Raw genomic sequence first — 16,847 nt, forward strand, 5'->3', positions numbered from 1 at the left:
AGAAGAATGATGTAATAGTCAAATTCATAAAAATTATTCAGCAAGATAGGACATTTTTAAAAAATATAACAATTCAAGTGAACTCAAAGGCCCCATTCTTTGAACTTTGTATTGCTAACATGAATTATGCTATTCATCATGTTTGTTAGCCTGTCTCCTGCAAAAGAGACTAAGGACAACCTACTCAGATGATAAATGTAACATCTTTAAGATAACAATCCTAAAGGGGTGTAGTGTTAGCCTTAAGGGTAGATATGCAACTTAGCTCTTTAAAAATGCATAAGCTAAAATTCTATAAAACATAAATAAACAAGCCCTCTAGAATTTCAGTACAGTATACTTAGTTTTATAAAAGATAACCACAATGGGACTGCCCAGCATTCCTCATTAATCTGCTAAACAACTCATGACTGTAAGATTCTTAAGACTATTAAAAAGAAAAGGGAATGGACTTAGTCAAGGATGAAACCTAAGCAGTACTTAAGCCAATTATGAAAATTCTTAAATTCTTATCTCAATAACTCTCAAGAAGAGCTAATCACTCACTCTTCTAGTTCTACCCTGCAATTCTTTTGAAACTAACCTGCAATTACAAAGCCAATAAGCCACAAGGCATTCCAGATACCAATTTTAGCAGGTCAAATTTCCAAAAACAAGTAGGTTAAGAGGTCTCTCCTCTCATAATACTAATATTCTAGGAAAAGGATGATCAACTAGATATCTCAGCAGACAGGATTATAATAAGCAAAGCCACAGGGCTATAGTTCCTATACTCCTACACAGAAAGAACCTCTAGACACAAGCAGGACCTAGGAATTTTTTTATAATCAGGTGGCAGGAAAAATAATTAGCATTCTATTGCCAAGTATTTGGCTACCCTATTCTTAAACATTTAGCCTGGGTTAGTCTGCTGGAGATTTTCTGTTTGTTTGGGGTAAAGGGAATGAAGGAGCTTAGATATGATGGGAGGCATTTAGAATTATCCCAGTTTTCTGATTCCCTAAAACTGGTTGTCGCTGGCAAACTGAGACAGTCACATTAGAGAAACTCAAGGGTCCCTTCTTACTCTAAAAATTCCACAGTTTAAAAAAACATGACTGGGGCGCCTGGGTGGCTCAGTCGTTGGGCATCTGCCTTCGGCTCAGGTCATGATCCCAGGGTCCTGAGGGATCAAGCCCTGCATCAGGTTTCCTGCTCCACGGGAAGCCTGCTTCTCCCTCTCCCATTCCCCCTGCTTGCGTTCCCTCTCTCGCTGTGTCTCTCTCTCTGTCAAATAAATAAATAAAATCTTTTTAAAAATAAATAAATAAATAAAAAGAGATGACTGTTTTTAACTGTATCCTAAGACTAGGACAGTTAAATTTCAACCTGTCTTTTCTGCTTTCCAATTCATTCTATTTCAGAAACAAGAATCACAGGATAAACAGGTCTATGAAGACTTTAAAAGTTAACCATTTCTCTAATGGAAAAAAATTATGTTTTTGAGAAAAAGTAAACATACTGTATTTTGGAAGAAATATAGCATTAATGTTTAAGACCCAATTAAAGTTACAAACTGCAGTTGTTTGCTTTTGGTAACACTTAATAAACAAAGACCATCAATTCCATGAGAAAAGGCATAGCATTAACCAGAAATTGTTAAAGGAAGAAACAAATATAAGTTGGCTGTCATTTTGACTAGTTCTGAGCATGTAAGCTGTTGAATTAGACCTTATATTAGACTTGAGAAACCTTCGTATTTTAGAAACTTAGTCTCTTGGGATAGGAGGCAAAAGAGACTCATTGGACACAGAATTCTTCTCATTTAGGTATTCTAGCCACTGCATATATTCCTTTGATCAAATGCTCTGGGATGAATGAATGACCGTAATAGCCAAATTCAAGCCTGACCCAAAAATCCTAAAATATAAAATACTCAAATGAAAAGTTCTTGTAACTGTGCAATTAAAATTAAGGCAATCTTTTTAACTAAATATTATTTTTCCTTTAATTTTTTTAAAATCAGAACCATAGAAGAAAATTTTTTGTAAAACCACTGCATGTCTTATATTCATTTAAAAAAATTCAGTGCGCAGGGCACCTGGGTGGTGTAGTTGTTTAAGCATCTGACTCTTGGTTTCAGCTCAGGTAGTGATCTAATGGTCCTGAGACAGAGCCCCAGGTCAGGCTCTGCACTCAGCATGGAGTCAGCTTAAGACTCTCTCTCCCTCTCTGCCCCACCACCTCTCCCCCAACCCCGAACACTCCCTCTCTCTCTCAAAATATATCTTTAAAAAAAAATTCAGTGCCCAAGCAAATTAATAAAAAAATTCCACAATCTAAGCTCAATCTCATAGAAAATATAAGTGTAAGGTCTACCGGAATCCTTGCTCTTTTATGGCAAATGCTGGTGTTTCCAAGGGAAAGATTTCCGACTGCACGAACAGTTCTCTCACTCTTCGATCTATAACTTTCCCGTACTGGGCACCAGCATCCAGAATGACAACAGCTCCTTCATAGTGGTGGCGGCCATCCTTAAGGTCTCCTCCAGCATTCTCCAGCTGCAAATATTAAGGCAAATGTCCTCTTAGTTATAAAAATTAGAGCTCCTTTTAAAAAGAGTGGTCACTGTAAGCTCCAAAAACATACAGAAACAAAAACTGTTAACTTAGGCCTCTGAGTTGCCAATTCAAAAGCACTTCTTTTAAAAGGAAGGTTTTTATACACATCCATACGTGGGCATACATAAACACTTTAATAAAAGCCAGCATTTACTGACTATGTAATATAGTCACTTTATGTATAAATGCGTCTCATATATATTATCTAACATGGTGGACATACAACCCAGCTGTGCCAAAATACAGTCCTAGTTTATGCCTGTTATACTGGCATTATTACTAACAGGGCCTCCTGTGAATCTCAAAAGCATCCTAGCTTGAACAATAAATTATATGGTCACCCTAACTAACAGTCACAGTATTCCTATGAGGGATATACTGATGAGGAACTTAAAGTTTGCTGCCAGAGTATAAGCATGCTCAAATTCACTTCATTAGGATTTTTTGTATTACATGAGGAAACGGTTATATATAGATGCATCCAACCCATAACATTAGAATTTTAAAAAGGTTTTTTAATCTTATTTCTGTCACCTATACATTGATAATGCTTTTCTGGAAAGCGATTTGACAAAATGTAAAATTTTTCACTATGTATGCTGAAATAGTTACCTGGAACTGGCTTCAGATTAATGTAAGAGTAGGTGGGTATTGATGAAACAAGATTGCTTGCCTATGCACTGAAATCACTTTAGTTGAATGATACACAGTCTTCATTTTAGTCTAGTCTCTATTCTGTTTTTGCACATTTTATATAAGAAAAAAACTTTAGGGGCGCCTGGGTGGCTCAGTCGTTAAGCGTCTGCCTTTGGCTCAGGTCATGATCCCAGGGTCCTGGGATCGGGCCCCATGTCAGGCTCCCTGCTCGGCGGGAAGCCTGCTTCTCCCTCTCTCACTGTCTCTCTCTGTGAAGTAAATAAATAAAATTTAAAAAAAGAAAAAAACTTTAAAAACATGTATGTATTCTGGAAAAACACTTGTAGGAAGCATATAATCCCATTTTAAAATATTTCATCAAGAATGTATATACATGTATGAAGAAGAAACATAGGGACAGATACACACAAAAATATTAACAGAGGTTGCATCCAAGTAATGAGCTACAGGTGATATACAATTTTTCTTTCTCATACTCTTCAGTATGTTTTTTTTTCTTTTTTTTTAATTTTATTTTACTACATTATGTTAATCACCATACATTACATCATAGTTTTTGATGTACTGTTCCATGATTCATTGTTTGTGCAAAACACCCAGTGCTCCATGCAGAACGTGCCCTCTTTAATACCCATCACCAGGCTACCCATCCCCCCACGCCCCTCCCCTCTAGAACTCTCAGTTTGTTTCTCAGAGTCCACACAGTTTCTCATGGTTCGTCTCCCCTCTGATTGCCCCCCCTTCATTTTTCCCTTCCTGCTATCTTCTTCCTTTTTTTTTTAAACATATAACGTATTATTTGTTTCAGAGGTACAGGTCTGTGATTCATCAGTCTTACACAATTCACAGCGCTCACCATAGCACATACCCTCCCCAATGTCTATCACCCAGCCACCCCATCCCTCCCACCCCCCACCACTCCAGCAACCCTCAGTTTGTTTCCTGAGATTAAGAATTCCCTATATCAATGAAATCATACGATACATGCCTTCTTCAGTATGTTTTAAATGTTTACAATAAACATTTTTGGAGTTTCCCCCCCCTCCAGCTGTAAAATTTGCACATAAAAAAAGCATAAGCCAGTCCTTCAGACACTTAGGTAATTCTTTCCATGCCTCTTCCTTTTCCATTTATATGAACAAACAAATGAAGACCTCACAACATCACTAACACTTCTGCTACAGTAATGAAAAAAGCAAAAATCACAGGCATCCTAGAGGAGGATTTGTGAGAAGGACCGAACCACAGGCCAGAAAGAATTACTCAGATCACAAAAATGAAGATTTTAATCAGATGAATACTGAACAATGTAGAAAAAGCAGAATACAGAAAGTTTATAAAATATATTAGAGTGCAAGAAATGCTAAAACTTTTTCCTTTTAGACCCTCGCCCTTAGTCCACACACAAACATACACACTACTCTTTAAAGAATTTATCTAAAATTCTTTAATCTTAATCTATTTTTTTTAAAGAACAGAAAGTGTTGGGGCGCCTGGATGGCTCAGTCAGTTAAGTATCCGACTCTTAATCTCAGCTCAGGTCTTCATTTCAGGGTCGTGAGTTCAAGTCCTACCTGGAGCTCCAAGCCCAGTAGGAAGCCTACTTAAAAAAAGAAGGGGGGAGGGGGGAGGGGAGCAGAGCAAAGAAAGAAAAGTTTTGGGGCACCTGGCTGGTTTGGTCGATGGAGTGCATGATTCCTGATCTCTTGGTTGTTGAGTCTGAGCTCCATATTGGCTGTAGAGATTACTTAAAAATAAAAATCTTTAGGGGTGCCTGGGTGGCTCAGTCGTTAAGTGTCTGCCTTTGGCTCAGGTCGTGATCCCAGGGTCCTGGGATCGAGCCCTACATCAGGCTCCCTGCTCCACAGGAAGCCTGCTTCTCCCTCTCCCACTCCCCCTACTTGTGCCTCTCTCGCTGTGTCTGTCAAATAAATAAATAAATCTAAAAACATAAAGAAATAAAAATAAAAAATAAAAATCTTTTTAAAAAAGTGTTTTTGAAGGACTATTTTGTTATTGTGTAAATTTCTCAGATTTCAGTCCCCTTATCACTGTCAAAATTTTTACCAAATCCAGTACAACCTGTTTGTTTTTTTTTAACACTGCAGGCAGAGTTCTCACTTTCCGTGATTCTGACAAGCATAAATTTCAGTTATCATGGTTTATACCAAGGTTGAGTTAACTAACATCAGTCTGCAATAACATGGCTCAAATTTCAGTTACCATATTTAGCTGTGAGAAATTACATTAAGTACAAACTTCGCTGTCAGCTTTTCATTCCATAAATCACCACATAAATAACAAATATGATGATCAGTGACCAATGTGTCCCTTCTTTTAAAGTTTATTGCAATTGGACAGTGCAAAAGAAATAGCTAGAGTACAGTTGTGTTACCTCCTTATTGCCCAGTGATAAATCTACATGACATTTTACACCTATGGATAATCCAAGGGGGTACGGACCAATGAAGATGAAAGTACAGCAAAGAAATGAAAAGTGAAACACTGGAAGCGAAATATGAATCCACTGTAAATGAAGTTATAGAAGAAAATTGCTGGCCATGGCAGTGTTGACACTGCTGCAGTCTGAGTGCCTCTAAATGTGCAGCCAGAGGAACTTGGTGAGGGTAAACTTATCAATTATCAATGCGGAAAGCAGCTGTTATGGAAAGGATGACAATGTCCCAGAGAAAGTAACTCCAGGAAAATACTTCACATTAAAGAAACTCTTAGAGGGAAGCCTGGCTGATTCAGTTGGTTAAGCGTCTGCCTTTGGCTCAGGTCATGGTCCCAGGGTCCTGGGATCAATCCCCACATGGCTCCCTGCTCGGCAGAGAGCCTGCTTCTCCCTCTGCTCCTTATCCCACTCATGCTCTCTCTCTCTCTCTCTCTCTCTCAAAAGTAAATAAATAAAATCTTTTTAAAAAAGCAAAAAGAAAGAAACTCTTGGAGGTATTTCATGACATTTCAACTGTAAAGGATAAAATGTCAAAAGCCAAGGAGGCATAGAAAAGATGCAAAAGGAAACACTGTTTTAAGGCATAGAAAAGATGCAAAGGGAAAGACTGTTTAAACTACCCTTGATTCATATTTCACAAAGAAAACAATTCTCATTGTGTCTAATGTTTTAACTCATACTAAACAGTTACAGTATTTTATTTCTCTATACTTGTATAATTAACAGTAAGATTTAATGTTTTAACAAAATATTTTAAAGGTCCCCAAACCACTGTAATCTTCCCACTGATTAAAACTGCTTTGCATGAGGAGCACCTGGGTGCCTCAGTCGGTTAGGCATCAGATTCTTTTTTTTTTTTAAGATTTTATTTACTTATTTATTTAAGAGAGAGAGCGCACAAGCAGGGGAAGCAGCAGAGGCAAGGGAGAAGCAGGATCCCTGTAGAGCAGGGAGCCCGATGCAGGCCTCCATCACAGGACCCTGGGATCATAACCTGAGCCGAAAGCAGATGCTTAACCAACTGAGCCACCAGGTGCCTCTAGGCATCCAAATCTTGATTTCAGCTCAGGTCATGATGTCAGGGTGGTGAAAATGAATCCCGCAATAGGCTCTGCGCTGGGCACGGAGCCTGCTCAAGATTTTCGGGGTGCCTGGATGGCTCAGGCCATTACACATTGGACTCCTGGTGTCAGAGCAGGTCATTATCCTGCTCTGAGATCAAGCTTGTGTCAGGCTCCACATTCAGGGAGGAGTCTCCTAAAGACTCTCTGCCTCTACCCCTCCCCCAACTCTTCTATATGTGTGCACATGCACACATTCTCTCTAAAAAAAAAAAAAAAGAAACAAATAACTTTGCATGGTTTCAGCTTGCACAATCATTTTTATGGTCGTCCTACTATTATATAGTGAGGATTGTCTGTATTTCTTTAAATCAACTCATTTTTACTTAACTGAATTTTAAAAGAAAAATGTATACTGTTTTCTTACCAGCTTTTGAAAATGTTCAATCATATGGTATCAGAGGTCATTGAGGAAATACTGAATCCTTGACTCATTCTTTCTATTTCAGCTATCAACTTGCCTACCCAGCACAAACTTCAACAACTCAGGGGAAAGCAAACAGGTCACCAGTAACGTAAGCAAAAGTTCCTTTCCCTCAAAACCTAGACTCTATTTACTCCTACTTCACAGAGTTATAAAGTTTGATAGACTTCCAAACCTTAACAGATTAGAAAAAGGACCCTAATGAGAAAAGAAGCTGTTAGTCACATCAACAGCAGAGACAAATAAAATTCAAAATAGTACACAACAAAAAAATCTATTATATCTGTTTATACAATTAAAAGGTAAACACAGGGGCGCCTGGCTGGCTCAGTCTGTAGGGTGTGTGACTCTTAATCTTAGGGTGTAGAGGCTACCTAAAAATAAAATCCTTAAAAGAAAAAGAAAAAGAAACACAAAAGCCTAAAAGGTTCACATCCCTCTCAACTGACTTGAGGTCATCATAATAAAGTAAATGATGTTCATAAAGATATCTTTTAAGACATCAATAAACAATATTAAGGAAACAATCAAACCATATCAGTACTCTAATTTAACAATAAGGCAAAAGAATCTGGCAGATTCTCATAAGATGGAGATGGTATCATTTTTGGGTCTTCCTGAATTTCCATGTATCACTGAACAGCAAAACCAAAAAACTAAATGACAAGTTATCTCCCCAAATAGAAGCTGGTAGGAATAAACTACCATAGTCACAAACTCTAGTGTAACAGCATTTGTGGGGGAAACAACCGAGTTTCACTGAGTAACTTGAGAGCAGAATTCCAAGAAAGCCAAAAAGGTACTCGCTAGAAACCACAGGGGACAGGGGCGCGTGGGTGGCTCAGTCACTTGAACGCCTGATTTTTGGTTTCAGCTCAGGTCATGATCTCAGGGTCGTGAGATTAAGCCCCAGGTTGGGCTCCATACTCAGTGGGGAGTCTGCTTGAAGATTTTCTCCCTCTGCCCCTCCTCCTACATGAGCACACTCTCTCAAATAAATAAATAAATCTTTATTTGAAAGAAAAGAAAAGAAAGCACAGGCGCCAATTCGACTACAGCAGTTGCAGCGGGGGGAGGTATGCATACTCCAATAACACATGCGTAGCAGGAGACCCAAGGTAAGGCTTAAAGGGGTGGAAGGAGTTTAATCCCCAGGAACCTTCTCAACTAATGGGCCAGGGCTCCCTTCTAGAACAAGGCTCACAAATGAGGAGCAACTGCTGGGAGCAGAATCAAAATTAAGCAGGACAAGGGCAAGGAAGAAGGAAAATAGAAGGGTCAACCTAAAATAGAGGGAAGAATCAGAGCAAGGAATCCTCAGAGAACAAGCTGCCATAATTTTAACAGAAGAGGGGGCTCTATAAAGTTATAAAAGTTATCTGAATAGAGATTCCTTCTAAAAACTCAGGAAAACTATATTCACATACAAGAGAAACAAATTATAGAAGTCAAATCCCGTACAAAGTTACTCAAAGTAAAAAGGAGAGAATAAGGAATAAAAACATCCTACAAGAGCAAGCCAAAAAGAACAGATCAAAACTGGAAAGTACAATTTCTCAATGAACTAAAAGATACTAAGAAAATTATATAAGGCATAAAAGATTATGAATCAAAATTAGACTATGAACCCAGAATGACCAATCTCAACATATACTTGTGTTTACATTTTTATTTAAATTCCACTCAGTTAACATACAATGTAATATTAGTTTCAGGTGTACAATATAGTGATTCAACACTTCCATACAACATGCGATGCTCATCAGGACATGTGCCCTTCTTAATCCCATCACCTATTTCACCCATCCCCCACCCACATCCCCTCTGGTAACCGTTTGTTCTCTAGAGTTAAGAGTCTGTTTCTTGGCTTGCCTTTCTCTCTTTTTTCCTCTTTTGCTCATTTGTTTTGTTTCTTAAATTCCACATATGAGTAAAATTATATGGTATTTGTCTTTCTCTGACTTATTTTGCTTAGCATCATACTCTCTAGCTCCACCCACATCGCTGCAAATGGAAAAATATGGACCGCTTCACAAATTTGCATGTCATCCCTCCACAGGGGCCATGCTAATCTCTGTACCAACACATATGCTTAACAAATTACTGGACTTTAAAGAAAAAAACCTTTCAATATTTTGGATAAAAAGCACACATGACTTATAATTCACTCAACTATACATTTATTGTGTGTAGTTTTCTGTATCCATGTTTTATTTTACAATAAAAAGATTTTTAAAGTAAAACAAAAGGGAACTAACATTTACTTCATACCTAGTATTTCATGTGCTTTACATATTTTCTTATTCATAATGATATGTATTTCTATTTTGCAGATGAAGAAAATGAGACTCAGATACTGTATCACCTGCCTAGGGACACACTGGCAGAAGCAGAAGGTAAATGTAGGCCTTTTCAAACCCCAAAACAGGTAGCACTATAGAAGTGGGTAAATATGCACTATATTTTTGGAAAAATTATTTTAATTTTTAATGTTTTGGTACTTAGAAGAAGCTTTATTACTTTAGAAAGTTTGCTTACATGAGTGAAATAGTGTTCTGCTGATGTCTGAGAAAAGTAGTAGTGTACTATATAAATGATTTTGAAAGTTGAATTTCATCAGTACTAAACTTATTCAGGTAGTTGCTCTTCAAAGAACACTTTAGTAGGCCTCAGTTGCCAAAATAAAAGTCTTAGGGTTTAAAGAGATTTTAAGAACCACCCCCCACCTACACACACAGACATTTTAGTCATCTGAAATACTCAACTACCCAGAATAATCCTTTCATTACCAAAAGGATACTGGAAGTAGCATATTTACTTACTTAATCTCACCACACCTATAACTCAGGAAAAATTGTACATTTTCTTCACAAAATTATCTAACATCTTAGGTACTTTAGAAATGTCAACAAACTTAACTGAAGGTTTTTCTTAAGAAACCATCACCTCACATACAACACTGAATGAAGTTTGAGCCTACAATTAAAAGGGTTAAATCAAAGAGACTCTCTAGCTCTTGATCTTATCATATGCTTGTGTTCTACCCTCCTTTTTTTATTTTTGAAAAATTTTAAACCTACAGAAAGGTTGAAAATATGGCACAGGGTGCCTGGCTGGCTCAGTCAAAGGATCATGTTAACTCTCGATCTCGGGGTTGTGAGTTCAAGCCCCACACTAGTTGTAGAGATTACTAAAAAATAAATATAAACTTTAAAAAAAATTTAAATATAAATAAACTTAAAAAAAAAGCTATAGCACGATAAACCCCACTGTCCACCTAAATTCAACAATTAGTAACATTTTGCCACATTTGCATTTTTTCTATCTATATATACTTCTTCCTCTGAATTACTGGAAAATAAATTATAGATATTTCTCTCCCAAAAAACTTTTCAGCATGTATTTACTTCCTACCAACAGGGACATTCCTCTATATAACTACAATACATAATCACACCCAAGAAATTTAGCCCTAATAGTATCTACACACAAATTTCCTCAAATGTCACCACTAATGTCCTTTATGGCTTTTTTTTTTTTTTCAGATTTTAGAGAGAGAGAGAGCATGAGCAAGTGGGGGGAGGAGCAGAGGGAGAGAGACAGAATCCTGAAGCAGACCCTCCCCCAATCCACTGAGGGTGGAGCCTGATCCCAGGACCTTGAGATCATGACCTAAGCCAAAACCAAGAGTCCGCCACTCAACCAACTGAGCCATCCAGGTGCCCCTGGCTTTTTTGTTTTGTTTTGCTTTGTTTTTAATTCCAGAACCCTATCAAAAACCACAGACTCTGTACTCACACTGTCATGTCATTGTCTCCTTTAATCCGAACTACCTATTTACCTTTTTACGGTCTTTTAGGACACAGCCATTTTTTTGAAAGTTCAGACCAGCTTTCTGTAGAATATGCCTCAACCAGGATCTATTTGCTGCCTTATGATTAGATTCCAGATAAACACTTTTTTGGCAACAATCTTACACTGGTGATGTAATTATGCCTCTTCCTAATAAAACACTATGGCAAGGACATGATGTCATTTTATTCCATTATTGGTGATCCTGACTTTCATCAGTTGGTTAACAAGCCTGTGCAAAAAAAAAAAAGAAATTGGACTTCAAGTCCTCCCCCTGCTTAAAATCCTTCAATTATTTCCCCTCAGAATAAAGTTCAATTAAGTCCAAAATACCGTCCAAGCCCCATAAGGCCTTGACCTAATCTTTAACCTAAATTGCTGTTTGAACACCCCATGATCCCGCAGAGGGTAATGTCCTCTTTGGCTGAAAAATCCCAACATGGATAAATCAATCTCAGACATGCCAACTGAAAGAAGCCAGACATCTCTAAAATCACATTGTATCTTAAATTTTCCATTAGCTCAATGACACAGCTGTCACTGCCATGGCCATAGTTATGTACAATTTGATATAAAATCCCTCAAGGGAAAGAGATTCCCCAGAGTCTCTCAGAAAATTTCCCTTAGAGCAGAAAGATGTCCCAAGGTTTGAGCAAAAGAAATATAGCTGAGCAGAGGGAAATCGGAGGGGGAGACGAACCATGAGAGACGATGGACTCTGAAAAACAAACTGAGGGTTCTAGAGGGGTGGGGGGTGGGAGGATGGGTTAGCCTGGTGATGGGTATTAAGGAGGGCACGTTCTGCATGGAGCACTGGGTGTTATATGCAAACAATGAATCATGGAACGCTACATCAAAAACTAATGATGTGATGTATGGTGATTAACATAACAATAAAAAAGTTTAAAGGAAAAAAATTTTTAAAAAAGAAATATAGCTGAGCTTGGCTGAAATTCATCTAGGATAGACATTCTGAAACTTCATATAACTCACCAAGTATGTCATTTCTCTAGGTATTCTATAAACATTTGAGCAAGACCCCTGGACAGTGCAGTGGCTTGTTACTACTAGTAGTATCACTGGACAAGTGCAACCCCTTAACATTTAAAAACTACTTGAAGAAGGACTGAATTCTGGGGGCGCCTGGGCGGCTCAGTGGTTAAGCGTCTGCCTTCGGCTCAGGTCATGATCCCGGGGTCCTGGGATCGAGCCCCGCATCGGGCTCCCCGCTCCGCGGGAAGCCTGCTTCTCCCTCTGACCCTCCCCCTGCTCATTCTCTCTCTCTCTCTCTCTCTCTCTCTAATAAATAAATAAAATCTTTAAAAAAAAAAAAAAAAGGACTGAATTACTACCTGAAAAACTTCCATTGACATCTTCCGGTAAGAACAAGGAAGTACTAGCATCAAAACTTGCAGAATGAGGGAGGCCTGGGTGGCTCACTCGTTAAGCATCTGCCTTCAGCTCAGGTCATGGTCCCAGGGTCCTGGGATCGAGTCCTGCATCGGGCTTCCTGCTGAGCAGGGAGCCTGCTTCTCCCTCTCCCACTCCCTCTGCTTGTGTTTCCTCTCTCACTGTCTCTCTCTCTGACAAATAAATAAATAAAATCTTTAAAAAAAAAAAAAAACTTGCAGAATGAATCATTAATGGCCTGGAAAAAAATTCCAGAAGTGAGCACTCTCAAGAAACACTGAATCATCAAAATTCTTGATGGCATAGAAGATGTGTAGAAAAACAGTTTTTGGACAACTCAGGTCAAAAGATAACTTAGAAGTATCAGACTAAACATGAAGAAAGTTTTAAAAATACCAAAACTAATTTAGTTCATATTTTTTTAATTGTAAGTGGTATATGATTCTCAAAAAAGTCTAAGTCTCTTATACATATAAAAAATTCTAGGTGCGATTATTGAATACAGTTGACATTTATACAGTAGTTCATTCTATGTACATGTATATGAAAGAAGTCTGACCACATGCTTATATTTGTTTAGCTGGTTGGTACTTTATACTCTTTGCTCTACTTATGCATGTTTTTAATATTCGATATGCAACAGACTGTATTATTAGCCCTAATTCTTCACTATTCCCTATATCCATTTCTCATATGACTTTGCAGTTCATCCTGTTTTAAGCAGAATATATTTCCTCACTTTTGACATTGGGCTCAACCATGAGACTTGTTTTGGCCAATGTAATGAGGGCTGAAATGGTAGAGTGCCAAGCCATCTTAATGATTCTACTTCCAGCCTGTCCTTCTGCCATCATGAAAACACCATCAACCTAGTCGTCCCAAGAGAAGGATGAAAGTAGTGGAGCTCAGCAATGCTGAGCTGACCCACAAACTTGTCAGCAAAAAATTAGTTCACATGTCCTTCTGAATGTTTAATACCACCTAAAGTTAAGTTTTACAAAAACTTTGTTTAACACCAAAGCATCCATGGCAGGTTCTCAATCAGTAACATACTATGATTCTGCTTTCCCTGGCCATATATAGCAGAAATACATAAGAATACAGGGCAAAATTATTCAAAATGGCTGTTATCATGTTTAGCTCTCTGTGACCTTGTCCTTAAGATACACATTACACTGATTCTCTAGCTCTGGAAATTTAAAACATAAATGCATACTTATCTTTTTTTTAAGGGGGTAACTAATGAAGGAAAGACATCAGAGAAGAGGAACCACACAGAGGTACTATTAATTAACCTCTGGAGAGGTAGGCCTTGTGAACCCAAGATTTACCATACCAGGATAATATGCCTCACAAACTGATAGGTTATCAAACACTTGAAAATAGTTTTTTATATGCAAATACCGCACCAATGCCAAGGTTGCATTTAAAAAAAAAAAGAAAAAGAAATAGAAACCCAGCCTTATTAAATCCCGAGTGCTTCCAAATCTATTTAATCAGCTTTATTGTCAAATTATTTTTTTATTTTAGTTATTTTAGAGAGAGAGAGTGCACGGGCACACATGTAAGCAGTGGGAGGAGCAGAGGAAGAGGAAGAGGAAGAGAGAGAATCCCAAGCAGACTACCCGCTGAGCGTGGAGTCCAACACAGAACTCAATCTCATGACCTTGAGATGATGACCTGAGCAGAAATCAAAAGTCAAATGCTTAACTGACTGAGCCACCCAGGAGCCCTCAAATTATTTTTGAATTTAAAATTCAGATTGCTATTATCAAATAAAGAAGTTGTTCATTTCTACTGGTACATGTTTATAAAGCCAATCTAAAAGTAGCCTGTTTACCCACAAACCATATCCTATTCACATTAAAATACAGCTCAACAAGGTACTTTTAAAAATACCCTTAAGGACAAAATATTATGATGCACTTTTTTTTAAAAGAGTTTATTTATTTATTTATTTATTTATTTATTTATTTGACAGAGAGAGACACAGCAAGAGAGGGAACACAAGCTGGGGGAGTAGAGAAGGAGAAGCAGGCTTCCCGCTGAGCAGAGAACCCAATGCGGGGCTGGATCCCAGGACTCTGGGATCATGACCTGAGCCGAAGGCAGACGCTTAATGACTGAGCCACCCAGGCACCCCATGATGCAATTTTTTTAAGTTTATTTTACTCTACCAGTGTTTATCTCTTCCAGGCATCAAGTAGATTATTATAACCTAAATATTCTAAACGGTACAAAATAGAAAATACCAAAACCTATTAAGGTATCCTCTGACCCAGTAATTCCACTCCTAGGTATTTATCCACGAGTAATGAACATCTATGTCCACAAAATCTGGAAACAGTCCACATGGCCATCAACACGTGAATGGATAAATTCTAGTATATCCTACAGTGGAATATTACACAACAATAAAAATGAACTACTATTACAACATAGATAAATCTCAAAAACATTATGCTGAGTGAAAGAAGCCAAAAATCATACGATTCCATTTATATAAAGTTCAAAGCAGACAAAACTAGTGTCTGGCTATAGAAATGGGAACAGTGGTTGCTGCTGGAGGAACCAAGGGACATGCAAGAACTTGGGAGTGATAGAAATGTTTTATATCTTGATTGGGGTAGTGGTTACACAGGTATATACATTTGTCAAAATTCAAATTGTACACTTAAAGATCTATACACTTCACCTATGTACATTTTACCTCAATAAAAACAAACAAAACAAAATACTTATTAGTAACCTTTTTCAAACCATGTGTCTCCACAAACTGAAAAACAATGTTACAATAAGCAATTGTTTACCCTCAGCCTTCAGGGGCACGAGATGGTCAAGCTCTGCCATGTTGTCAAAAACAAAGCCAACATTCACTCAAATCTAAGAGCCCCTCCATTACAAAACCAAAATCGGGTTAAATCCACTTAAGTGGATTAAGCATCCAATTAACCATCCATTAAAAGTTTGTACTTTTATTCCTAATTACCTTTAATTACCTTTTAAAAAGTTATCACCTCAGTCTAATGCTGTAAATCTGGTGCCTTATTTCACCCAATCAGAGGTCGGGAGTTGGGAGGACCATATCTCACAGTTCATGACAATAATGCAACAATATGAAAATGTTCCAACAAATTATAACTTAAGATCTCACAACAAAAATGGATCAAAGACCTAAATATAAGAGCTAAAGCTACAAAGCTTTCAGAAGAGAACATAGACAATTATGTAAGATTCAAGGTCATTAGGATATGCTCCTTAGGAGGCAAACCATAAAACTCTTACATATAGAGAACAAACTGAGGGTTGCTAGAGGGGAGGGGGAAGGATGGGCTAAATGGGTGATGGGTATTAAGGAGAGAACTTGTTGTGATGAGTACTGGGAATTATATATAAGTGACAAATCACTAGATTCTACTCCTAAAACTAATATTACACTGGATGTTAACTGGAATTAAAAAAAAACTTATTAAAAAAAAGGAAATGCTCTTTAGATGAAATACCAAAAGACAAGTGATAAAAGAAAATAAGTTGAACTTCATCAAAACTATAAGCTTTTATGCATCAGAGCACACCGTTAAGAAAGTAAAAACCCACAGAATGGCAGAAAATATCTGCAAAGCATATTTCTGATAAGAAACTTTGTCACTAGAATAAAGAACGCTTACAACTCAATAAAAAGACAAGTAACCTACTTTTAAAAATAAGCAAATGATTTGAATAGACATTTCCCCAAAGAAAATATACAAATGGACAATAAGCACATGAAAAGATGTTCAACGTCATCGGTCATTAGGGAAATGCAAACCAAAATCACAATGAGATACCACTTCATACCCACTATGACGGCTATAATCCAAAAGACAAGTGCTGGCAAAAATGGGGAGAAATTAGAACCTCATGCACTACTGACAGAAATGCTGCAGAAATACGGACAGAAATACTGCAGCCACTTTGGAAAACAGTCTGACCATTCACCAAAAGGTTAAATATAGAATTACTACATGACCCAGCAATTCCACCCCTATGTATATACCCAAAAGAAATGAAAACTTATGTCTACGCAAAAACTTGTACAAGAATATTCATAGCAGCATTATCCATAATATCCAAAGGGTATAAAAAACCCAATGTCTATCAACTGATGAATGGATAAGTAAAAGGTGGAATAGCCATACAACAGAATATTATTTGGTAATAAAGAATAAGGTACTTAACACATGCCACAAGACAGATGAACTTGGAAAGCATTACACTAAATAAAAGAAGCCAGTCACAAAAGACTATATACTGTAAGATTCTAGTCATATAAAATGTTTAGAATA

General features: G+C 37.5%; 1 protein-coding gene and 1 pseudogene across 1 annotated transcript in view; both read right to left on the bottom strand.

The window, feature by feature from the left end:
- The window catches only part of GMPS (guanosine monophosphate synthase), a 62,399-nt gene that overhangs the window by 39,235 nt on the left and 6,317 nt on the right, over window positions 1–16,847 (bottom strand). Inside the window, exon 2 of the mRNA XM_028103123.2 lies at window positions 2,359–2,540. Coding sequence (XP_027958924.1) covers window positions 2,359–2,540 — 182 coding nt within the window. The remainder of the gene's footprint in view (window positions 1–2,358; window positions 2,541–16,847) is intronic.
- On the bottom strand, window positions 9,275–9,375 carry LOC114209176 (U6 spliceosomal RNA; annotated as a pseudogene).

Source organism: Eumetopias jubatus, unplaced genomic scaffold (assembly GCF_037043125.1).
Source record: "Eumetopias jubatus isolate StellerSeaLion01/CBP00866 unplaced genomic scaffold, mEumJub1_p1.0 scaffold_1, whole genome shotgun sequence".
Classification (NCBI taxonomy): Eukaryota; Metazoa; Chordata; class Mammalia; order Carnivora; family Otariidae; genus Eumetopias; species Eumetopias jubatus.